The sequence below is a fragment of the Colletotrichum lupini genome, chromosome 7 (genome assembly GCF_023278565.1).
Source record: "Colletotrichum lupini chromosome 7, complete sequence".
NCBI classification, from domain to species: domain Eukaryota; kingdom Fungi; phylum Ascomycota; class Sordariomycetes; order Glomerellales; family Glomerellaceae; genus Colletotrichum; species Colletotrichum lupini.
In genome coordinates, this window is record NC_064680.1 from 2,505,276 (window position 1) to 2,529,001 (window position 23,726).

At 52.7% G+C, this 23,726-nt stretch overlaps 9 protein-coding genes across 9 annotated transcripts; 3 read left to right on the plus strand and 6 right to left on the minus strand.

Annotated features, from left to right (window-relative positions):
* Positions 1-128: 128 nt before the first annotated feature.
* On the minus strand, positions 129-2,468 carry CLUP02_13788 (aldo/keto reductase; the record flags this gene model as incomplete). The annotated part of the gene is made up of 7 exons (XM_049292725.1): positions 129-269; positions 351-424; positions 503-533; positions 595-1,356; positions 1,419-1,912; positions 1,965-2,178; positions 2,277-2,468. 7 exons carry the CDS (start codon positions 2,466-2,468, stop codon positions 129-131), a joined length of 1,908 nt encoding a protein of 635 aa, XP_049149871.1.
* A 2,017-nt stretch (positions 2,469-4,485) lies between these two features.
* CLUP02_13789 (uncharacterized protein) lies at positions 4,486-7,552 on the plus strand (the record flags this gene model as incomplete). Its single annotated transcript, XM_049292726.1, has 8 exons — positions 4,486-4,992; positions 5,053-5,356; positions 5,420-5,578; positions 5,631-5,680; positions 5,733-5,794; positions 5,860-5,914; positions 5,974-6,117; positions 6,179-7,552. 8 exons carry the CDS (start codon positions 4,486-4,488, stop codon positions 7,550-7,552), a joined length of 2,655 nt encoding a protein of 884 aa, XP_049149872.1.
* Positions 7,553-9,881: 2,329 nt separating this feature from the next.
* CLUP02_13790 (tat pathway signal sequence) lies at positions 9,882-11,148 on the minus strand (the record flags this gene model as incomplete). The annotated part of the gene is made up of 2 exons (XM_049292727.1): positions 9,882-10,554; positions 10,610-11,148. 2 exons carry the CDS (start codon positions 11,146-11,148, stop codon positions 9,882-9,884), a joined length of 1,212 nt encoding a protein of 403 aa, XP_049149873.1.
* Positions 11,149-13,094: 1,946 nt separating this feature from the next.
* CLUP02_13791 (ABC transporter transmembrane region 2) lies at positions 13,095-15,859 on the minus strand (the record flags this gene model as incomplete). The annotated part of the gene is made up of 5 exons (XM_049292728.1): positions 13,095-13,444; positions 13,495-13,948; positions 14,002-15,057; positions 15,120-15,786; positions 15,843-15,859. 5 exons carry the CDS (start codon positions 15,857-15,859, stop codon positions 13,095-13,097), a joined length of 2,544 nt encoding a protein of 847 aa, XP_049149874.1.
* Positions 15,860-16,025: 166 nt separating this feature from the next.
* CLUP02_13792 (uncharacterized protein) lies at positions 16,026-16,694 on the minus strand (the record flags this gene model as incomplete). The annotated part of the gene is made up of 3 exons (XM_049292729.1): positions 16,026-16,355; positions 16,419-16,481; positions 16,602-16,694. The coding sequence occupies 3 exons, from the start codon at positions 16,692-16,694 to the stop codon at positions 16,026-16,028; spliced, it is 486 nt and encodes a 161-aa protein (XP_049149875.1).
* Positions 16,695-16,775: 81 nt separating this feature from the next.
* CLUP02_13793 (uncharacterized protein) lies at positions 16,776-19,056 on the plus strand (the record flags this gene model as incomplete). Its single annotated transcript, XM_049292730.1, has 10 exons — positions 16,776-16,951; positions 17,045-17,270; positions 17,331-17,338; positions 17,397-18,113; positions 18,171-18,290; positions 18,384-18,459; positions 18,512-18,652; positions 18,712-18,766; positions 18,822-18,937; positions 18,985-19,056. 10 exons carry the CDS (start codon positions 16,776-16,778, stop codon positions 19,054-19,056), a joined length of 1,707 nt encoding a protein of 568 aa, XP_049149876.1.
* A 63-nt stretch (positions 19,057-19,119) lies between these two features.
* Positions 19,120-20,806, minus strand: CLUP02_13794 (uncharacterized protein; the record flags this gene model as incomplete). Its single annotated transcript, XM_049292731.1, has 7 exons — positions 19,120-19,279; positions 19,345-19,402; positions 19,458-19,582; positions 19,626-19,795; positions 20,114-20,408; positions 20,441-20,512; positions 20,592-20,806. The coding sequence occupies 7 exons, from the start codon at positions 20,804-20,806 to the stop codon at positions 19,120-19,122; spliced, it is 1,095 nt and encodes a 364-aa protein (XP_049149877.1).
* Positions 20,807-21,015: 209 nt separating this feature from the next.
* On the plus strand, positions 21,016-21,350 carry CLUP02_13795 (uncharacterized protein; the record flags this gene model as incomplete). Its single annotated transcript, XM_049292732.1, has 2 exons — positions 21,016-21,210; positions 21,267-21,350. 2 exons carry the CDS (start codon positions 21,016-21,018, stop codon positions 21,348-21,350), a joined length of 279 nt encoding a protein of 92 aa, XP_049149878.1.
* A 24-nt stretch (positions 21,351-21,374) lies between these two features.
* CLUP02_13796 (uncharacterized protein) lies at positions 21,375-22,596 on the minus strand (the record flags this gene model as incomplete). Its single annotated transcript, XM_049292733.1, has 5 exons — positions 21,375-21,498; positions 21,618-21,884; positions 21,941-22,206; positions 22,314-22,470; positions 22,577-22,596. 5 exons carry the CDS (start codon positions 22,594-22,596, stop codon positions 21,375-21,377), a joined length of 834 nt encoding a protein of 277 aa, XP_049149879.1.
* Between the last annotated feature and the right edge of the window lie 1,130 nt (positions 22,597-23,726).

Below are 23,726 nucleotides of genomic sequence, written 5' to 3' on the forward strand. Positions count from 1 at the left end.
ACTTACGAGGCTGGCGTGGCGTTACAAAGGCGTTTGATTAGAAGATCTGGGTGCGAGGGCAGACATCAATGGACATATAAGGCCCTTTCTTCACCACACGAGGTATTTCTCGGCACACACATGCACGGTCACACATACTCAGCTACGCTGTTTGGCGAGCATGAGTACATGATGACAGGTATGATGCATTCTTCAATGGGCGGGCGGCTTTTTCTGACTTTGGGCGTGTAAACGCTGCATGTCACGGGCGAGCGGGATTTCCAACTTGGCTTGGTCATGGCTTTCGTTGTATTTTAGCGGCAGATCATAGTCTTGCCGGGGGAGAGGGTATCTAGATACAATCGACGTACGTCGTACGTGGTTTGACACATGTCGGACAGATTTCCCACGCACACCGCCAGTTGCACTACCAAAAGACCGCTCTCTAAGGAGTGGTATGGGTAGTTATGAAGTGCGATAAATCAGGCAAAATGGATGGGATGTAAAATTCAATCCACTTAACCAAAGATCCAAAGCTTCTCAGTGGGGAAGTACTATCATGTCTTGTTAGCTGACAAACATAACGAGAGGGTCAACAGATGAGGGTAAACTCACGTTTGCGGGCTGGTTGAAGCGAGTCTTCCTGTCAAGGGAGCTGATCTTGTCGATCTCGGACTGCTCGAGGTCGAAGTCGGTGACAGACAGGTTCTGGGCAAGGACGTGCTTGCGGCTGGTCTTGGGGATGACAGCAAGACCACGCTGGGTAGCCCAGCGGAGAAGGACCTGGGAAGGCTCCTTGTTGTGCTTCTTGGCAATGGCCGTGACGGTTGGCTCCTCAAAGAGAGGGACAAAGTCGGTAGCGTGCTCCATGTTGAACTCCTTGAAGGAAGCAGGGCCGAAGGAAGAGTAGGCGGTGACGGCGATGCCCTCGTTGGCAGCCAGCTTGATCAGGTCAGGCTGGACCAGGTAGGGGTGGTGCTCGATCTGCAGGGTAGCAGGAGGGATCTTGGCGTAGCGGAGGAGGTCGTAGAGGAGCTGGCCCTGGAAGTTGGAGACACCGATGCTCTTGGAGAGCTTGTTCTCAACGAGGCTCTCCATGGCAGTCCAGGTCTCCTGGATGGAGGCCTTGGAGGGGCGGATTTCGGACTTGCCATCGTAGTGCCAGCCGGGAGGGTATCTGACGGAGGGGTCGACGTACTCGAGGGCGACGGGGAAGTGGATGAGGTAGAGGTCGAAGTAGTCGACGCCCCAGTCGGCGAGCTGCTTCTTGACGATGGGCTCTACGCGCTCGCCATCGTGGAAGGTGTTCCAGAGCTTGGAGACGATGAAGAGCTCCTCACGCTTGACGAGACCCTCCTTGATGGCGCGGGCAACACCCTGGCCACACTCAACTTCATTGCCGTAATCTGGACAATTGACAACGTTAGTTACGTGTTAACCCCATAGCACAGTTGAACGTCATGGCGAATCAAAGTGTGTATGATTTGAGTTGTCCATGTGTGATGGATTCGGGGAATGCGGGAGCGTAGCCCCGAGTGTAAGTGGATGGCATTGGTGAGGGTAGTGAGGGGAGTGACAAGTGACAGGGCAGGTCGGGGGGAGGGGTGCGTATCCCGGGTGAAGTGCAGGGGTGGCTGCGGAGAGCTTTCCGGGTGAAGTTGTAGCGCATGGGGAAAATCCCCATCGGTACTCTGCAGAAATTCGCACCGATGATCCATGGTGGGGTTTAGGAGGGGTAATAGTTGGCTTCTCAGGAAGAAATTATGGAGGGGGGAGACACGCAGCAGACCACCAACACCAGCATCAATGGCAGCGCGCAACGCGTTTTTCTGCAAGAGAAACCTGTCCAATTGCTTCCTGGTTGCCACGCAGTTGCCGCCTGTCACTGAAGCTGGGTTCATTGCGCCGCAGAATGCTTCCTCTTGCTCTCGCTCTCACCACACCATTGACAGTGTATGCTCGTGCTTGTGGGCTGTTTCACTTACCGCAGGCGCCGTCAAACAGACGGTATCCGGCCTTGATGGCCTCGTAGACGGTGTCGGCGGCAATGTCGTTGTCAACCTTCCACAGACCGAAGCCCACTTGGGGCATGTCAAAGCCGCTGTTCAGCTTGATGTTGGGGACGGCCATGATGAATGGTAGCTGTCGTTGTTCTGGGAAGTAGGTTCGAGAGTGTAAGATCAACGAAGCGTGGCAGAACTTGAGAGAGAGAAGAGGGGAGGGAGAGAAGGAAAAGACAGACAGCACTCAGGGTCGGGAAGAGGGACGATGTACGTATTTATAACCATGGCACCAACGTCAGGTGTTCTGGTACGCGGTTGCCAGGCAATGTAGAGTATTCGTCTGGCCCGGAAGGCAAGCTTGCTGAGTCCTAGGGCAAGTAGACCAATTGCAACTTCCTGGCTTTCCCATTGCCCGCGTCGATAACCTCCACCTGTCCCCGGCCGGCTGCATGCTTCCAGACACCCCATGGTGCCGTCACCATACATATTTGCGGCGATATCTAGGGCTCAAGAGGCTGGCGGGGTGAAAAGGGACCGATAGGATAAAAAGTGACACACAGATCGCCTTCCCCAAAACCAACCAAACCAGCCAGGGGGTCCCCGCCGGAGGAAAGAAAGCTAGCTGGTCGTTCCGAGCCCGTGACACGTCGACATTGGACGATGTGAAATATCCATAAGTGTAGTGGCCGGGTAATGTTACGGGCAGGAAGAGGCACCTCAGACGGAGAGGCGCGCGTGGATAAGCCGGCCGGGCTTCATGTGGAGATGGGGGGTGGGTGGTTGCTGGCTCACTGCTACAGAATGACACGCGCCCATTTGTGCGTTTAAATCAGCCTGTGAGGACTTGAGCTACGGTCGACCCAGGAGACTTCCATTGGGGTAAATTGGAGTTCAAGCTTCCCGCTGCTGGCTGTCAAGGTCAGGGTCCCAGTTTGCAAAGTTTCGCGGGATGGAAGCCAATATGCATGGGAATTGTGATTTTGGCAGCCCTTCCTTTGGGTTGGTTGGTCCCAGGGCGGCTTTCCTGCCCTGCCACTGGTTCCCTTTGACTCTACCTACTAAGAAACCGCGGCCAGCTGACGCTGTGCCTCCCTGTCACTCATGTTGGTACAGGAATGCCGTATTGTGACAGATTTCCCGCAAGTGTCACTGCCCCCTCAGGTGTGCCTGTACTCTGAACGAAAGGAGTTGCTTATTCTTCTCCTCGGTTACCGTTTTCTCTTTCCATCGCAAGCGTAAGTATCCGCCTGTTCCTGGCCTGGACCTTCTCAACGAACATCGCTCTTTACCTACCTCAAGGGCCCGCACGAGGTGCTATTGTGGAGAATCGATTTCGCCGAGACCCGTTTTATTTTGCATTTAGCCTGAATGCTGTTCGGCGCGGCTAATTGGTTTCTCTTCTTCCATCGTCAACGGCTTGCTGGACTTCTATCCGCAGAACTTCACCAGCAGACCTTCACCCGCTGAGCCCGGCAGAGAAAACGTCTCTGTGCTCCCGAGTTCCGATTGATCAACGCTACTGAATACTACACAGCGCCTTGTACAAGCCGTCGTTTCCTCAATTGCTAACCACACCAATCACACATCTTCTCTGGACGCCACTCAGATGCCAGATCTCTGGGTTGCACGGTGGCTGGAGTCAGATAACACTAGGTACTTCACTACCTGCCTACTTCACACCAGCCTCGATCCGAATCTTCACGCGGAATGTCGCACATCCCGTCACCTCATTCAGTGCATCCTCGGCCCATTTGCCGGAGCGCCTCGTATCCACGTGGGTGGGCGCGTGGGGTCATTCCGGACCTGAGACCCTCTCTGCACCTCACTTCATCCGGGTGGATCCCACCATGAGATGAATCTGAGCCTCATCCCGCTGTTTTCTTATTGACAAAACTGCATTTGCACCCGAAGTGACCGGACTGAAAGCCTCATAATTACTTGCCCTCGGCTTCAACTGTGTTTCTCCTGAAAATTTGTTGATATTATGACGAGAATAAACCAGGACCTTTATAGTGGCCTTTGTCTCGTGGCCTCGATCGAGTGCCTGCGTTGAAATTGTTCGCTGACTTAAGAAGACTGACAAAGCGGTATTGTTCGTTCTGCTAATGAAACGCTTTTACGCCAGCGAAGACACAATTAACTCAGAGCTTTCAAATACTTTCATTCAAGTGGCAGGGCATGTAAAGGCATTGACTGCTACAAAGAATGGCGCACTCTCAAAGCCATCGCAAGCATGCGGTACCAATTGTTCTCGAAGACAACCACTGGATTACTTTGTTTCTTGCTTGCATACCAGTCCTCTATTGAACGAATGATGAAGAAACATTCGAAGGAAAACACATACATATAATATAATTGACTGTCACTGGCATTTGAATTAGAAAAAAAACAGAGACATACTCATCAAACACATCAGCATCATCACTCACACTTCCAATTTCACAACATCGAAGCAAGCGGGCAGGTACCATCGCGCAACTATATCCAATCAAGTATCATCAGCATGTCACAGAATCCTACTCATCAGGTCCAGGTAGCCATGAACAATAACGGCCCTGACCTGGCCGCGCAGCAGGCTCTGAATCAAGCGTGGGTAGAGAAGCAAAGGAGAATAAAGTTGGTGAACAGGATCACAGCGAGAATGGGTGCCGAGAGGGGTGAGCAATATCTGCAGTACGACATGAACGGCAACGTCCGTCCTTATCGTTACGGTTTCCCGACCCCACCCCCTTCCGACCCAAGGATCCATGGACCCAGTGTGAGGTACGCTTCCCGTTACTTCGACTCGACCCATCTAGATGAGGCCCAAGCCAAGTACGGGGGTCAAAAGCATCCCAAAGGTTACAATATCCGTCTAAAACGTATTTTGGGAGCAGGGGGCTACGGATTCGCAGCTCACATCGTACACAAGGACCCCAGAACGGGCTTCAATACTGACTGCGTGATCAAGATTGAAAAGTCTCGTCACCATAACAAGTCGGCGCTGAAACGAGAGGAGAAGGCTCTCTGGGTGAGTACTCCGCCGCTCTGGATCGTGTAGTCTTTTGAGTATCTTCCTGACGTGTTATAGAAATTCGTAGGCGCACAACATATCCTGCAGATATCGGACATCACTCGAGAAATCCAAGCAAAAAGGGCTGCTGACCTGACTGCGCACCAGAATAGCCACCCCCCTCCCCCAGCTGGGGCCAAGTTGCCCGACCCAGAGATCCAAGACAAGAATTGGACTCTCAGGGACTTTGAAAAACAACCCATTCGCAACTTTGTCATTCTCGAGAACGCCAATCTCGGTGACCTAGGCTTGTGGATCAGCAAGTCTAGCCGTCTTGGAAAGCGTTGGCCTCAGAGCGCCATCTGGATGCTCTTCCAAAATCGTAAGTCTATGAAATATCCTGCCCGATGACCTTTAGATAGTGTTACTGATTTCGCCTTGACAGTCGCCCTCGGTCTGGTTGGTATGGGTTACCCTCTGAGGGAACATTACGAAGCTTCGCACCCAGATTGGGAGTATCAGAAGCCAATTGACGAGGAATTCCCCGATGACCCAAAAGTCGAACTCCAGGAAACCGTGCACTTCGATCTTGACCCCAGAAATGGTAAGTTTATTGAGAACTCTGACTTTCGGGAACAAGGTACTAACTTGCGCAGTTCTTTTGGCGAATAGATCCATGTTTCACGGCAACTTCCCGACCTTCAAGGTATATATAACCTCTCACTCATTTTCAAGAAGGTCGCACTAACAGTTTCCAGATTGCCGACTTCGGATTGACCGAGTTTTTCAGCGAGTATGAGAATGACCCCGAACACTTCAAGTAAGTTAATGCTCAAAGGACTGCTATGAGCTTTACTTGACTAACTTTTCTTCTTCTACCAACAGTAAGGAGTTTTTCTTGCACTGTCGTTGCAGAGGGAAGCCCGTTTACTACGCACCCGTAAGTCACCGGTCACGTTGCGTGAATTACAATCGCTTCTACTAATATACACTGTCTAGGAACAATTTACCAGAGAGTGGGAGCAGGTGAATGACATCATCGACGACGATGGCATCAACCACTTCGTGGCTGACGATGGAACGAAGCCGCCAGTTGCTGGCAATTACGGGATGCATACAAACATCTTCCAGGTGGGCATCATTGTAAGTTGACCATTCTGACCTCCATTTTACCGTGTTATCTGAGACTAACAAGCTTGAACAGATCTGGTGCGCCATTACTCTCTGCTCATTCCAACAGGCTGCCATTCGTGTCCATTACAAAGACGCTTGGGGACGAGACATCACCACCTACGGAGGCGCCCTGCAGAGTGCACAGTTCAACGACATTGATCCTGCACTCAAAGACCTGGTACAGAGATGCATGGCCCATAACCCCTCTGATCGCCCAAATCTGAGAGAGCTGGTTGCCACGATCAACAATCGTCTCGCCAGGAATGACCTGGAGTCGGAAGATGCTCTGGCCGCGTGGTCCCGTGACTTCTTCACAACCCCTCGTGTTCCCGGTGACGAACCCCCTCGGGTCAAGCGTGAACGCGAGGACGAAGGGGATGACGCGCAAGGCGATGCTGGAAGGGGCGCATCCCGGCGTGCCGTCGACGATGGCAATGGCCACCCCGTTGCACTGGAAGTTCAGAGGGTGCAAGCCAGGCAACAGGGAGTCGCTGATGAGCCGCTGCTCCTCGACGTCTTCCAGCCTCCGGTACAGCCTCAGCCTGTACAGGGAAATAATCTTCTCGGGCAATCATCTAACAAAGGCCCCGTCGTCGCCCCTGGCTATCCAGCCCTATCTCCAATGCCCATGATCAGGGAGGAACGTGCAGCGGCCGCACCTGTATTCGTCGGCCTCAACAACCAGTACAACCAACCTGCCGCCGTCAACCCACCCGGCGGCTTCGACGTGAGAGCTCAGGGGGCACCGCAGGCGCAGTGGCAACCGCAGATGCCAGTCATGCAGCAGCCCAACAATATGAACAACAACTACATGTTCAACTATGCCGCGCCGAATCCCATGGTACAAAATCCCGATTTGGGAGCTCAAGCAGGTCTAGCGGCATACCGTCAGGCCCAGGCAGTTCGGGGCGCGGGACAGATTCCGTGGAACGCGTATGCCCCGCCAGGTGAGCCCTTTCTTCATCAGCCAGTGCCAAATGTTCAACCCCCTCCGCCTGAAGCTATACAGCATCAGTTCGCGCCGCCTGATGATCCTAACCCATACGCCCAAGTCTGGCGATTCAACTCTGTCCACCAAGGGCCTGCCGATCCTGAACCATATGCTCAAGTTGGGCGACTGGGTCTCACGCGGCAAGAGCAGCAGGCGCGGCAAGAGTGGCAGCAACAGTGGCGACAGCGGCAGCAACAGCAAGAGCGACAGTGGCAGCTAGAGGAACAGCAACGGCAGCAGAGACAACAGCAGAGACAACAGCAGAATCAGTACATGCAGGACCCTGGCCCTTCTAGGCAGCCTCAAATGCAGATGCAGGCTCTTCTCCAGGATGCTCAGCAACACGATATCGGAGGTAACGAGATGGATATCTTTGAAGAGTTTATCAATGACCCCGATGCCATGGAGCAGTGAGCTTGTGAGTCAAAGTCATTTAGCTTTGTCATTCCTCCCGCCTTTTGTAAAGAACTGTAACGGATCTAGCATAGCGAATGGCGCGTAGTTTGAATGAAGATAGAGACGGCTGGTGCCGTCTTTGGTCTATAGGTAGGTACATGCATTCTTCAAAGAAGATTCGGGATTGAACAATGGTATATAAAGAATGTTCACGAGGTGAACCGTTGGCTTGTATGTTGTTAGATTCACACTTGCTTTTGGGACTCTTGGCTTTGCTTGAAGCAGGCGTCTGGTGTTAGACAATTTATATGAATAAGACGATAGAAATGTGTACGCTATATTAAAAAGCAAGAGAGTTATTGCAACAAGATTACATCCCGTGTGTCCTCGGGATTATCTCATGATACGGCTCTGTGGGTATTTGATGACCCGAGCCATCGCCATCACCATGAAACCATGCAGACCCTACCTTTATACTAAGCTCTATATACTTTGGCTGGCTCATTGCAACGGGTGAGAGGAGAACTTGCTCGGCGATCTTCTGGCACTTCAACCACCGGCAGTCACGTCTCGGGATCTCTTATGTCTTCTCCCACTTGTCGCCTTTCTTCGCGCACTAGATACACCGATTACCTCCAGTCAGGGTGTATCGACAGTCCAACAAAGGGAACTCATCATCGAGGGATCGGCTGGCCTCTCTGTTGTTACACCTAGTCCGAGTGCAATATATATGAGGGAACTGAGCAGGGAAGTCGAGGATCTCAGGACCAGGGATAAAGCGGGTTTCTGGGAGTTCTGGGTGTCATCGGCAGAGCCTCCCTCAGAGCTCGAAACAGAATCGTCGGAGTGTCGAAGAGGTTGACCTAGTTGAGCTGTCGGAAGGGGTCGCGTCGACAGGGTCACTAATTGCGATTGGCTAGCAATTCTCCTCGGTACAAATGCTCACTTAAGTCCAGCTATCCGCTTCTATTAGTAACGCTGTGTCGTTGACGTATTCGTCAACGGATACGGGGTTCGTGAAAGGAGCTGACGAACAGGGAGGTGAAAATTTAGAGATAAACGACGTGATGTCGAACGCTACCGTTAAAGTCAGATAGGGCAGGTATTGACAAGGCTCTCTTGCTCCCTCGGAGTACTACCAGGCGGACAGTCTTCGGCTTGTGGGAAGAGACTACTGTCTGGCTGCGATCCTGCACTCGTATTAAATAGGTTCCAATGACCCCTCCGGAGACAATTTTTTACCGGAGCGCTCAAGACAGGAAGGGGCTGAGGTCAATGCACATAGTATATAAATCGAGCTATCGGGCGACCCATTGTCCCAATGCATCGAGCTGTATTGTAGCAAGTACAGCCGGGCCAGTTCTTCGATGGTCTTCGACGAGACTACCCCTGCTGGTGGAATTCAGGCTTGCTGATGGAAGCTTCCTTCAAGCCAATGTGCTCAATTGTCTTCTGTACTCGTCTTATAAAGGGAACTTGAATACCGCACTCCGTGGCCTCGCTTGGTCCGTGACGTATTCGTGGCGGGCGAAGCAGACGACGAACAGGAGCTAAGAATAAGGTGGTGAAGAGAATCTATGCGAGCGTGAACTTTGGATGGGTTGAAAATGCACACCCGCGAGCAGGGGCTAGGAATGAGGTGGTGAAGCGAATCTGCGTGAGCGTGAACGTTGCATGAATAGAAATGCACACCCACAGGCTGCCTACACTCATGGTTTAGTTAGTGAACTATCATGAACGGATATGCCACAAACGGCTACCAAAATAATGCAGCAGAGCTCATACTCCGGGTCAAGCTTTGGCGGCCTCTTTAGGCACAAATCCGTTGATGAACTTTATACTGAAGGTCTTTTGCTCAGTGTCTATCTAGTTATCAAAGGACTCGCTAGACCCTAACAAGGCCGTGTCTGGGAGGTGGTCTCCTGGCTTAGGCTTTGTCAACTTCTCGAGGATTAAATGCTCACGAGCTTCATCTTTACCGAAAGCTTTCCCCATAGCCAGATGAAGGTACTTACGATTTTGGTACCATGACATCTCAGGGTTCGTCTTGCGCATCAGGCTTTGGCAACATCTTCAGTTCCAACACATTGACGGGCTCAGTGTGCGTTGTGGCATCAAGGCCAGTAGGCATGAATAAGACGAAAGTATGCGCGGTCTTTATATCACGGGACGCTGAAAGAAGTTTTTACACAAAAGAGATATATCTTCCAATATAGGGTATCTTTTCAAAAGTCTAGTCGTGATGCCTATGCCATCCAAAACTCCTCCTGCTATGTACACCGCACCATCTCCAAAACCCAAACGCCGAAGCCCATATAACCCTCAATGCAAAAAGTACCGACATTTCTTATGCCTGCCAATCTCTCCTCGTCTTCTGCTGCGAAGTCAAGTCGTAGTTGGCATATCTGCACTTACACTGCTCCCTCCCCGCCGCAATGGTGACAGCGTTGCCAGCTTTATCCTGGCACTCCGGACCCCCTTTCTTGACCTGCACGATCTCTACCTGGCCGGGCCACGGTCCCCACTTGACGTTTCCGTCAGTGCTAGTCGCGTTGACCCCAGACGCAACAGTCCCGAGCGGCGTAGTCGTGTTGCGTCTCGTCCAGAGAGTTGCGCGGAAGGCCGTATCGGAGAAAGTGCAGGTCGCGGCGCGTCCGTCTTCGGTGATCGCCTCGGACGGAACCACGGTCTTGGGAAGGGAAAAGTTGAAGACGAGACGCTCGTTGAGTGTGTTTCCTTCGAGCAGTACCATTGTCTGGTTTGTGAACTGCGGAGCGAAAGGGTTGGAGGAGGATGAGACCTGGTAGGTGTAGGAATTCTTCGGGGAGATTGTCCAGAAAAAGGATGCGAGAGAGTCGTTTGCGGATTGTGAGTAGTTTTGGTATGGGTAGCAGCGCCACGTCGATGGGTTGGCGGTGCATCCAGTGTTGGACTCTAATAGAGCCGTATTGAAGGCGAATGAGCCAGATGGAAATAGGGTGGTTGAGTTGGTGGTGGTATCTAGCGTTGTTGAAGGTGATCTTGAGAAGTGTTAGTGGTGATGTAAGTGAGCTAGAGAGGAGGGAGGCTGCATACGAGCTGCGCATTCCAACAGTCAGACCGACCGACAGACCGACAATCAGACCAATTCCAAGGATAAGGGCAACTATCGTGCGGTATCTATTGCCGCGGCGAACGATCCAGGGCCCCTTCTTGGCCTTCTCCGCAGCTGACGATGGCCCTACAGGCGTAGTGATGGGAAGGAGCTGAGACTTGTCCTTGAGAGAATTCCTGGGAGAAAGCCTGGGTGTGGATGTGCCCGAGCTCGGACGGCTGCCATAGCTGCCTGCGCTGAGTAGGCTGCGCGTGCTCAGAGTGCTTAGAGTACTGTCGCGAGACGAGCTGCGAGAGTAGGCCGGGGGAGGATAGGACGGATGTGAGTTGATAGCTCGTGGTACTGGCGAGCGGCCGTAGTATTTCGGTTTCGTGCTGCGGCATGGCGTTGGTGGAGGGAGGGCAGCCATGTTTGGGGGTGTGACGGCGGGAAGTGAGTCGTCTTCGGCAATGACAGGCATGCGACCAACGGATGAGAATGCGGTACGGCTTGAGCCCGGCGAGAAGGGTGACTTGGGCATCTTGTCGTTGGGTCTAGATTACACAGCGGTGGTGTAGTTGGTTTCGATGTGCGACAACCTGTCTGCTGTTATACAAGACAGACAATCGACGTAAGATTACTCCCAAGTCGCTGAAATGGGGGTACAGCAACGAAATTGCTGTAATGTCGTCACTCTTGGTCTCTACTGCCTTGGCGTTGTTGGGTGCAGATGGTGTCAAATCTCCAGTATGTAAAGCGGGCGTAAAGAACGATATGAGTCGTGATTCTTGAGACAGAATGGGAGCACAAGAACTTAAGACTACCCAATTACAAGGAACCGAACTGATAGAATGTAGAGACGGATGCGGCTCACTGAACCAAGGATCTGGGTTTGTTACGCAGTGATGTCGAGATCTAGAGAGCTGGTGCCCGTTTAACGATCTCAGACATGCGGCTTCATATAAGACTCCAGCATGCCGGAAAAGTCGGCTATCGAGAATATCGCGTGGCAGCAGTCCTCGTTTGTTTTTCTCTGGCTGGCGATTCAGCTAACGTCTGAGGAACAAAGAATGTCGGACGGTTTACGGGGTGATGGTCAACGACCATGAACCGAGTCCCGGCAGACAAAGAACTGGTGCGGAGAGGGGGAACAAGAGCAAAGGATGCTACGTTTGAGATTTTGTGCCTTGAAAAGCTCGAGTTAACAAGAGATGGAAACCTACCCGTTTGCCGCAGTGTAAGCCACTCCTTGGCTCCGGACGATGAACGACTTCGTCTAGATTCCCCCGAGAGGGGTCCTATCTCGTCGCATGGCACACCCTAAGGGCTGAGCACACAACATGTGGGATCAAGGTGCGTGAAGCATGGCAAACCCATGTACTTGCATTTCAGCTGGGTTCTGGCACTTGCCCGTCTGGAAGCGTTTGCAGTCCGACGTGCTGCTCTGTGATCGACAACAGGAACGGCTTCTTTCCGAGCAGGGATCGCGGGCGCGATGTCACAGGGGTTCTCGATGTGGCAGGCTTTGGCGGAACAGCCAGGCATGTCGATTTTCTCATCGACAATCCGACGCTAGGCAGTAGCGAACAAAACGGGGTGGTCGGGAAGCTGCAGACCTGCCGCCATGCTTTCACGGTTGATGCAACGGCTGCAGAGAACAATGGGGCGGAGAGGAGTCGTCGACGTCGAGAATATCCTTCAGAAGTCCAGCTCGCGGCGGCCCAGCAAATAGTCTTGACGATAGCGTCAGTCTGATCGAGCCATCATTGGTGGTTGGCACCAGACTAAGATACCGCTAACCACTTCGAGCCACAAAAGACAAGGAAACTCACAAGAAGTTGTCAGGAACCACTCGACGGCGTCAAGCCACCAAAACTTGAGCTCGGGTGCCAGATGGGGATGGGCAAACAGCGCCAGAGCACCTCTGACCAGGGCTAAATTTTGCGGGACCTTGATCTGTCAGCGTGGGGTTGAACGAGGAGGGATCTGAAAACTCTTTGGCATTCATTACCTTCAACTTCGAGCTTGGGGGGTCTCAGGGCGGCGGGTGTGAAGCAGTACATACGCTGAAGGCGGAACTTTTCGTCGGCGTTTAACTCTGAACAGGGTAAGGGACCAATTGGCGAATAATCTGGCCCATCTATCTGCAATACACGGTAGGTTGAAGTGAGGGGCTAGGAAATGCCGTGGGGGGCGGATGAAGAGGCTCAAAATGATAGGAACCGAAATGGAGATCTGCGTCGTGTGCAGATGTGCAGATTGCACAGTGACCAGAAACACCGTCGAATGAGGGGCTCATGTAGGAAAATCAGGTCGTTGTTAAAGACACTAATATCGAAGTTTCTATGAACAGGTAATGGATACTGGTATGATGGCTCTTACTCTTGTTCAACAATGACGCAAATCAACCTTCCTCCCACATGTCCAGGTACTCCGTATATCCTATAGTCATATCCGTACAAGGTAGTGCAGATCAACCTTCACATCTCAAGCATCACCCAAAATCTCTTGCGTTGAAGACAGCGACGCCGTCTCCTTGCCCTTTCCCTTGGAGGAGTCGCTCTCACTCTCGGCATAGGAAGGAGGGTCTAGCTCGTCTCCGCCCGCCACCCACACCTTGGAAAGCTCCTCCTCGATTTCCTGGCGTCTTGCCTTCCAATTCTCGACCTGTTCAAGGCGTTCACGAAGGTCCTGGAGCTCCTTCTCGACTTGCATCTTCTCATGTTCTGTTCCGATTCTTTCAAACTCCCACTCATCGCCACGTTCTCCGCCTCCGAGAATGAGGTTGTACGTGTGATACTTCTTGAGTGAGGCGCGTGTAGAAATGGTGATGAGAGCTGCGTCATGTCAGAAAACCTGTAGGGCATGGAATGACTCTTCAACTTACTGATTCCTTTCTCCTTGCACACTTCGTAGAGCAGGCCCTCGACGTCTTGAGACACGGCGCTAGTACCCTCGTCAAGAATGGCGAATTGAGGCTCGTGGTACAACACGCGGGCGAAACCCATGCGCTGTTTCTCTCCACCGCTAAGAACATCTTTCCACTCTTTACGGGTGTCCCAACCACCTTCACGGTCGGGAAGGTAGCCAAGACGGGCATCTTCCAAAATGCGCTTCAAATCGTCTTCAGACTTCCTCTTCTCGCGCATATCGTGATGCCCGTCAGGGTAGATGACCTGGTCGCGCAACGTACCGATGCTGAGATAGGGTCGTTGCGGCAAGAACATGATGCCATCCTGACCAATATCCTTTGGACGACTGACGAGTCCTCTGTAGACTGGCCAAAGGCCAGCAAGAATACGGGCAATAGACGTCTTACCGACACCGTTGGGGCCAGAGATCTAAGAGCGTCAGTACACTGTCATTTCCCGTCCTTAGATAATTAATGACTCACCAGAAGATGCTCTCCTCTCCTGACAACCATTGAGAGGGAATCCATTAGCTCCTCACCACCGTTGGGCCATAACGATGGGGCAACAACAGGCACGTTCTCAAACCGTACGCCATCGAAACCCTTCTGGATGGTTCCTTGAACATCCGAGAGGGAGTAAAGTTCGTTCTGTTGCCCTCGCAAGAAATAAGCATCGGCGTGAACGCGATGCAGTGTTGAAATCAAGGTGTAGACTCGGCTAGTGTAGCCGGCAAGCTCGGAGAGATCCTTGATAGAGTACATCATCCTTCCGCCAGCATCCGCGAGTGAGAGCATAAGACGCTTGTTCGTAATGAACTCCTTCATACGCCCGCGCTCCCTGCTTCCCTTTGCAGCATTTTCGGCCAGCTCAGCAGCGCCGCCCAGACCTCCCCATGCTGGAAGGAATACTGGTAATGAGGATAGAAGGTAGCCGTAAGCACTCCAACTGTACTTGAGTATGAAATCCTCAAGCATGTTGTACCGAATCTTGAGCATGTAGATGCCCTCCATCCAATTCTTCAAAGACTTAAATTCCTTGTTGAGGAAAGTCTTCTCCATGTCGGCACCTCCGTAAAAGGCGATCTCCTCGGCATTGGCGATTAGTCGTGCATGCAGCCCCCTAAAGTCTCCCTCCTTGCGACCCTCAACTGCCTTAAGTTTGCCAAAAGGAGGCGAGAGCCGGCGCAGAATGCTCGCTGTTAGGAAATAGTTGCTCAACAAACCCGTTAGAGCCAATGGGCCCAAAGAGCGGAATAGCTGGTAGTTAAAGACGCAAAGGTCTACAAAGGGTTTACCGAGTGATGAGTAGAGGTTCGCAGCGGCAGCACAGAATAGTGTCAAATCTTGCGTGATAAACTGATCCGCGCCCTGGCCGACGCCACCATCCAGATTGGAGAGCTTATAGTAGTTGAGGTTGTTGTTCAGGTATAGATCGTGGATGTACCGAGTAAGGCGGGTTCTGAAGGCAATGGACACCTTGGATTCGAGGAATTTGATCATCGCATTCGTGTATGACGCAAAACCGCCGAGACCACACCACTTTGAGATTCGTTAGCATTGGTTGAGGTCGTGATGACTGGAGGTTTTGGAGCACCACTCACCTTGACTAGTCCCCAGAGGAATGCCTTCCCTTGTCCTGCAACCAGATCCCGCACAATCTCGCCGTCAAGTCGAGCGACCACGAGGGAAAGGTAGGTGCGAAGCATCAAGAAAACGCTGTGACTCAAAAGCAGCCCAGCTTCTTTACTTGACCATCTCGGGATCATGATACTCATGAGACTAAGGAACTGATGTAGAAATGCCAGGTTCAAGCCCGGCTTCGTCTGCGCTGAGGGAACGGTTCCGTCGCCGAGGCCAGATACCCGCGGAGGGTTGAGGAAGAGCCGGCGATGCGCCTCAAAGGTCAGCGGCTTTGTGGTCTGAATAACAACCTTGGAGGTTCCATCTTTGTATGGGACGTAAATCGTACGTGATCCATCCTTGTTGTGCAGCCACGAATTCGTACGGACAAGTTTACGGCCCTGCTCCTTTTCCTCACGCCTTTGCCTCCACCAGCGTCTGCCTCCAGCGGCGCTGAGGACTATGGATGCGGCGAGGGCAAGTGTTCCGAGCAGTCGGGTCGTGCGGGAAGTACTTCGGAGGCGATTGCGAATCAGTGTCGTATACTTCTCGAAGAAGGCGGCGAGAGCCTCCTCCGCGGCCGACTGGCGGAGTGTCGATTGTTCTGCCATGGCAATGGCAGTAGGAAGTGAAGATTGTCTTTCAAGACTTGCGACGTCGTCGTGAGGTCGAGTCGCGCAGGCTCGCCACGGTTAAGGTGCTACTACAGATGCGCAGCCATCACAGGGCGGGAACGAATAAGAGGAGCGAGCTGAGAGGTGCTAGGCTAGAGAACGCGATTGATGCTCTGTCTCGGGATCGCTATTGAACGGTTCTGGCTTTGCGCGTATGATGATAGTGAGGTGGTGAGGTAGTTTGAAATGGCTCAAGAAAAGCACGTGGTCGCATTAGCAGGCTGAGTCGTTTGTTGTTGGAGAAGCGGCGAGTTTGGGGAGCAGGCGCTGGCTCGTGATCGCATTACGACATGTGAATGCCGGCGGGCAGTGGAGTTCCGAGGCACCCAGCACCCGAAGCGGTGGATAACTTGGGGAAAGCTGCGGGTGGACAGGTTCACGCTTCTCGGGGCTCTCCAGAGTCTCCACCAAGAATGGGGATCGTGCCGCTGAGAGCCCGTGACAACTTGGCCTGTGAGTGGCTGATTCCGGCGGGGATGACACTAACCTTACAGGACCTGGAGGGACGAAGCCAATAACATGCCAGGCGGTCAACCCCAGCTTCTACCCAGTCACATGATGCACCTTTTGGACTCGATTTTGAGGGGTCTGGGGTAAGGTAGGTACCGTTGTACCTTGGCTGTGTTCGGTTTGGTGGTTGAAGAACTCGAGTCGCAACGCGGCATTCTTCTGTACGATGGACAGCTGCGTTATAGCTGAACAAATTCAAGACTGTGGACTGGACCGCCACTTCTAGCGATTACGGCAATTTCTACCTGTCGTGGTTTCCCAATTTACCTCTATACAGACGTGACGAGTTTCTGGGAAGGGAACCGTGATCTGGGAAAGTAAGCCTGTATTGTTTCCTTTCTTGCTCTGTTTACGGGGCGCCGAAAGTAGCATCACTTCCTGCCTCTTATCTACCTAACCTACCGTCTGGCAGGCATGCCCTCTTTGTATACACTCCTGACTTAGCAATGAGCAATGAAGGGACAGACAGTTGCCTCGAGGGGCTCGATAATTGAATCCAGCCCCTACCTTCCTGAAGCAACGACCAAAGGATCTGGTTTTAGTAGAACAAAGCGTGTTATTGCCGTGACCCAATTCGACCAACGTTACCCTGTAGAACAACATTCCGTCACGCAAGATATCTCCCTCCAGTCATCGATTTCCACATACGAGCTTGATTATACCGGCTTGACCAAAGGCATCGTCGAAGCGAACAATATCAATCCTTGACACAAACAACTTAGGGAGCCCGCACATACGCACTACTTCTGCAACGACATGGAGAACCGACGTTTCCCAGAGAACTGTACATGTTTTCTGGAGCGCGACCTCGCCAACAAGATCTTGTCCAAGGCGGAGCAAGCCGATGTCGTTCACACCATCCAGAGCTTGTATGACGCTGGAGCCCCCCTTTTCCGAAGAGAACACATCCTCTACCTCGAAGAAGCGATCCGGGGAAGACATGAACACGTGAACTTGTGCGGAATGGACGGAAGCGCGTCTGTTTCGGGGGCTGATTGGAATTCCTAGGAGGAACAGTAGGCCGGACCACAACATGTCTGCAGTATCATGAGTAACTAACTGCACAAATGCCAGATACGAGCCAAGAATAGGCTTCCGTACCATCCAAAAGATGGTCAATGGAGTTCCTCCTGATGGCCGAATGCGCACCTGGGGAGCCTTCAGCGCCTATCGCATCGCCTGTTTCCCCAGACACACGGCACCATTTTCTCAAGACTCCTTGTCGAAAAGCCATCAACTGTGGGCATTGTACCAAGACCTATGGAAGCGAAGTCCAACCTGTTTAACCCTTATGTTACTATTGGATCGGCTGCCGCCGCAAATTCAAGTAACAAAGATTGTATGCTTTGGTCTCGGCGCGCTCTTGCCTAATGTCTGTCGGACGTGTCAGGACTGCCAGCGTAGTCCTGATTGCCAGGCACACAGGTCAATAAGGTCGAGGACTTTTACACAACATGCCGCTGCTGTCAGCATGATGCAAAAGTTGCGCCAGCAAACTCCTCACCTAGAATTCTACTCGCAGGAACCAGAATATTCTCCAGAATGCAGAGTTCTTTTGAACCAAATGGGCATCCGTGTTCTCGATGGACACAGAGGTTTCCTCGAAGTTGACGACAAGACACTTGTTTTTTCGATCAAACCGGCAGTTCCCGTCAAGCAAATCATCACCGAGTTGGCAAGGCCAGCGATGATAATCTGGGATGCTATGGGTGGTGACGAGAGAAACGATGATGAAATGAACCAAGACAAGTGGCAGTTGTGGACTCAAAATAGTAAGCGATTGTGGCACAGGTAAGTTTGATCGACAACTGCGTTGAAGTTTCGAGAAAAGCTGATTGATTTTTTCAGTCCCTTTGGAGTCGACCCTGATTCATCACGGACGAGGAAAATGTTGGGCGAGGAGTACCTCGCGTGTCCGTTTCTCGGAGACAGGTTGAACTTTGGACAGCTTGATGTCCATATACGACGGTCAGCCAGAGCAATACTAGGTGGAAGTGCTCTCCAGACGCCCTCCTCTGAGGTTTCATCTGCTCTATATTGAGTGAACGACGCTCGTCGAAGCAGAAAGGAAGCACCACAGCGAATGCGGCTCACCGAGGGCGGCTTTGATAAGAGTAAACGCAGGAATAGGTCTCCTGTAAGAGCTCGAAGATGGTGAGAAGAGACGGAGCTGGCTCTTGTTAGATTAGAATGGTGGTTTGCGTCATTACAGCACAATAACATTATACACTTGGGTTTTTGATGGAAGACTGGTTGGTGGGCTGAGTAGCCAAGAACAGAAATCACCACCTTCCACTGGACTCTCCAACTTCATGCTGTTGTTCGTGAGCGTGAGGGCTGTACGGTTGGTGGGACAAGTCAATAGAGTAGTATCATGCCGGCTGCGTAGTCCTTGGGGGAAGTTGGGGATGTGCTCAGATCACCATTCCGCAACTGCCCATATGGTGCCAGAGCTTTCGGTGCCATGCCATAGTGATGCTCGCATCTCTTGCTGAAAAGAGAACCGCCCAATAGCAGTACAAATATTCCAGAGTGATACTCAAGCCGTGACCATCCATGGGCGTTTCCTCTGTGGTTCCCGGCGTGCGTGTCTTATGGAGACGAATGTCAACTTTGTCAGTCGAAACTTGGCTCAGCCGTTCCCTGCACAATGACCTAATAGAAGCGGGAGGCGTTGAACGAAGAAAAGAAAGTTGTCTCTCGTGAGCAGATAGTCTACTTGGGATTGAAGTAAGGGACACACACACATATACACTCGCGGCCAGTTATATGGGTTGTCATGTTTCATTCGAATGATTCAAGTCGAAGAGACAGCAGTGTAGGGCCCGTAGGTGCCTGACACCTTGCCGGGAATGGATGTAACAAGGTTAACATGCCATTCTGCAGACTGCCAAACTAGACACATACTGGGAGGCAACGGAAAGAGGCTCATCCCCCGCACAATACCTTGGGAGCATCTTGCATTGAAGGGGAAGTTTACTCGTATAAACCGGCGGCACGGCAATGAGTGGGACGCACACACCGTCCCGATGCCGCCGGCGTTGGTGCACCACCCACATGAGCCTCCGCCACACGAGCCTCTTTTTTGTTCTGTTCAGCACTTTTATTTGTTTGCTCCGGGGGGGAGGCTTGCACTGTGTGTCTCGAAGTATGTATAGCTGACTGTGGCGGTGGTGCCCTGGGCTTTGAAGTGGGTGTCCTGGCCAATGCCTTTTGGGTTCTGGAACCTCTGACGCTTGTTTCCGTAGAATAGGTAGGGTCTGGGGGAAGGGAAGGAAGGGAAAGAGAAAGAAAGCTCAAGACTCTAAGCAGTCTGTCATCCCATGTTTACGTGCGGCGGGGAGATGCATGCCGAGACCGTTTCCGGTCAATGCAGGCGGCACCGTGGATGTGTCTTGTTTCTTTTTTTCACTCTCTTTTTCTCCTTGGGAAAATGCAACGCCTTGGGGAACGTTGTCTGGCGATTCTGATCTCTGATGGTTTGGCCAGCAGGGGAGGGGATATAGACTAGGGGAAGGTCAAGCTGCTCAACGGACGAACGGGGAGGGGGGGGGGGGGGGGGGGGGAGAGAGGGGAAAAAATATTTCTCGAATAGGAAAAGCGGGAGGAGGCCTAAGGGAAAGAGGGGAAGGAAAAAAAGTTGGGGGGATTGACATTGGAGGGGGGGGGGGGGGGGAGGGGGCGGGGGGGGGGGGGGGGGGGGGGGGGGGGGGGGGGATCAGATACGGGAATACATATCTCTCGACTATGAGAACCTGGAAGAGATCTCAGAGAAAGAGAGAGAGGAAGACCAATTTGCGGAATTGCAACTTTTGCGGTGGGCCCGACTGGCACAGAATCCGGCGCGAAGACATCCACGTTGGGAAAACGTTGCTTTGGGGACCTTTCGGGGGGTCATCCCGGTGTGATTTTCTTGTCAAAGGCCCCAGGTCGCAGCGGGTGCGGAATCGGGAAGCCTTTCCCCTGGCGGCGGTATTTCCCTCTTTTGCATGAGAACACCCCTGCTGCGCGGTGCGTGAGTGGTCCAAAGCCTGCGTCCTGCATGCCGCCGTCCTGCGTCCAGTGCCTTGGAAAGCTGGGACTCTTCTTTTCATTTGTTCAGTTCACTTTATGGCGACAATGTGGGATGGGGATGCATGAGAAAGGCAGCCGGGCCAAGGTTGGTGGTTCGGAGTACCTTGGTATCCGTACTGTATGCGAGTGCGTAAATTAGTGAGTGAGCACTGAGTGTGAGTGTGAGTATTGTGCCTGCCCAACCAGATCCGTCACTCAATCGGGCGGTAACATGGCCAATGAGGATAGAGCGGTCCAGGGATGAGTTTGTCTGGGATGTCTGGATCTTGCCCCCCCATAAGCTTGTATGGATGCTGGTTGGTCGGCGACGTTCTTTGCGGCTGTGAATCGGGACGGGGTGATGGTTCTGGAATGTCTGGGATGCTTTTCGATGAGCGCTTGAGAGAGTGAAGCGATTGTCCAACCGTCATCGCGAGGCTTGCGAGGGGGGCGAGCTTTTGGGGGGAGGTTTGGTTACCTAGGACGAGTGAGTGAGAAGTGAGGTATTAGTGGTGTTTCTACCTAGCTTAGCTCCGTGAGGGTTCGGGAGACCCATCTCGCTGAGGAAAGGTATCCTCAATCTCATACGAGCACTCACTCTCACTCAGATGAAATTCTCATTTCTGTGTACAACAATAGCATGCGCGGGGAATATCAGACGGAAAGCGACATGGATGAGGCAAACTCCAACCGCCCGATATTCTCATGCGCTAAGCAAATGGCAGCTGGCATCCGCCCAGCATTGCTTCGAGCTCTCTGTCTCTGTACTTCATACTCTGGGCTCTGGAGTCCGCAGTCTGGAAACCCCCGTCCACTCATCTTAGAAGAGCTCCCCGTCTGCTACCCGCATCAGAAAAGGTGGAGGGGGTGCTGGGGCCCTTGGGGGGCTAGCAGATGGATGGTGGTGTCGCGCATCGGGACGAGGACGCTGTGTTTTTCTTCGACTTTGCCTTTTGTTCCAATTGTCTTATTTGATGGGGGACCCGGGCGGCGCACGCATTAAAGGAGAACGGCCGCCCGGCTGAGTTTACCCTGCGCTGGCCCGGCGTTAGACCAGACTACTCCCCCCGAAGGCCCCAAGTAGGAGACGACGGCGGCGGCAGCACCCACTTTGCGCTTGGCACTTGCGCGCGGTGCTTACTCTGGAAGCTAATTCAAGCAAGGCAGGCGGCTTCTTGAGGCGTCAGGTGTGGTAATGTAATAAGCCAGGAGGCATCTGATGCGACGAGGGGGGGGCAAGACTCGTGGGTAATTGCTTCGTAGGCAACAGACTCAGGTTGTGTACAGTGAGACTCAGGCTCAGTCGGACAAAATCTCCTCAGAATGTCTTTCTCTGTGAAGGCGATGGAGCGTGGAACGAGTTCGGATAGGCGTGCCAGGGATGTTGTTCTTCTCTTTAGCTCGCAGACCGGGTTGTGGGTTTTCTGATGTTTCTGTCGTTGTTGGAATTGTTCCTGGGCACTGGGGGCGTAATTTATGGGTCCTATCTTTGCTTGCAAGCTGCCTGTGCTATCTCGTTTGTGTGTCTGCTCTCGAAGAAAGAGTTAGTTGAACTGTGAGAAAACGAAATGACGGCACTGGGATGCCGAGTGACGGGCTCAACAAAGAGCCAAGGACACAAGGTAATCTCTCTGACAGACGCAGCTTCTTTGACGGTGCCCGAGGGGATTTTCCAGGAACGGCTACCGCGCCAGTGCCAGTGCCAGTGCCAGCAGCTCCGAAGCTCTCTGCTCGGCTCGACTCGACTCGACGACTCGACACCCTGGATTCCACGATCCAGGTATGGCATGGCTGGTGGCAGTATCACCGAAGGTTGAAGACGAGATTTGTGCTGGTGCATCCAGCATTGGCTGAATAGCTTCCCAAAGCGAATGGGCGACCCATCGGTCGAGGTCCAAGAGGGTATCGCGGTCGCCCATCTCACTTTACGAATTGGACCAATTCAGGCTCTAGCTCCTTGCGAAGCGTGTGATGGGCCGGGATGGACTCTGCTTGTGTTCCCACCATGGAGATTTCTGTAATATGAGCTTGGCGGCACGGCAATGGGAGAGAAATGGGAGATGAGACATGGCGTCTGTTGCGGCGCGATAGTCGTCTGGTGTAGGGCACAGTGCGGATCCACTCACGTGGTCAGTGCAAGTGGGAGGATCCAGTGGATCCACTCTCAATCTCGAGGCAGGAAAGACGTCACTCGGGCTCACCTACTGCCATTATCATCCATGTCAATTTGCATTGATTACTGCGTATCCGTACATTACCTAAGATACCTTACGCAGTACCTTAAGGTATCCTCTGCACAAGCGTCAACAGTATCAATATGTCTTGTCAACTGTGATCTTTGGGAACCCCCTTATCGCTCCCCATCTCTCGAGCCCGGCCTCTTCTTAACCAGGACGGGACGGGCTAATCTCACCGGGAAATCCACCCACACACCCTTCCAAGCCTTTTGCTCTCTCTCTCTCGGTGGGTGTTCTCTGTTGTAATTGAATCCATTAGCTCGTTACTGTTCGTAGCACCCCTGGTCTCTCCCTCTTCCATGATCCATCCTCTCTCTCTCTCTTTCTCTTCGTCTCCCAGGTTCCGTTCCCTTGAAGCTGCGGCCCCCCAGCTTCATCTGCACCTGTAGACACGGGCCAGCCCCTGGCCCTCCCAGTAGACCCCATTCAAGTGTTGCTTCCAAAGGCAAATCATCTCGCTTGTGCCTTTCACGCTCTTTCAGCCTCTGATACGTCGTCCTCTTGAGTCTTGCCAGTCGTCCTCACTTCTCACCACCCCCCGGGCCCTTGGCTGCCATCTGCTCTCTTCCTCATCCTCTCGCCGCCGACGCCTTGTCTTTCTACTGGCCATTTGGGGTTGTTAGCTTTGCTTTTTGGCTCTGCTGTTGCTCTCTTGCTCTCGTTCTTGCTCTCGCTCTCTCGCTTACTTACCCTTCTCTCACTCTCCCGTCTCTCCCATCCTCTCTTCCACTAACCCCCCTCCCCCCAATTTCCAATCTCCTTGCACGCCTTGCCGTTGCTCCATTCTTCGTCCCTCGTCTTCTTTCACGCATCATCAAACTTGCCAAACTCGTTGTTCCCGACCTCTTCGGCCGGCCACGTCCCTCACAAAAAAAAACATTCGAGCGATATTCGATATCTGCCTCTTTTTTCTCTTTCCAAAAAGGCCAACCCATTCACTTGTTACCAGCGAACCTTAATTTCTTCCGCGACGTACCTTGCTATTCCCTGCAACCGCTCGCTCGCTTTCTTCTCGCCCACTTTTTTCCCATCTGATTCGAGCACTACCACCGCCAACCATTACGACCTTGCCTTGGGACCGACTCCAACTGACACTGGCCGCCGTAAACCATTG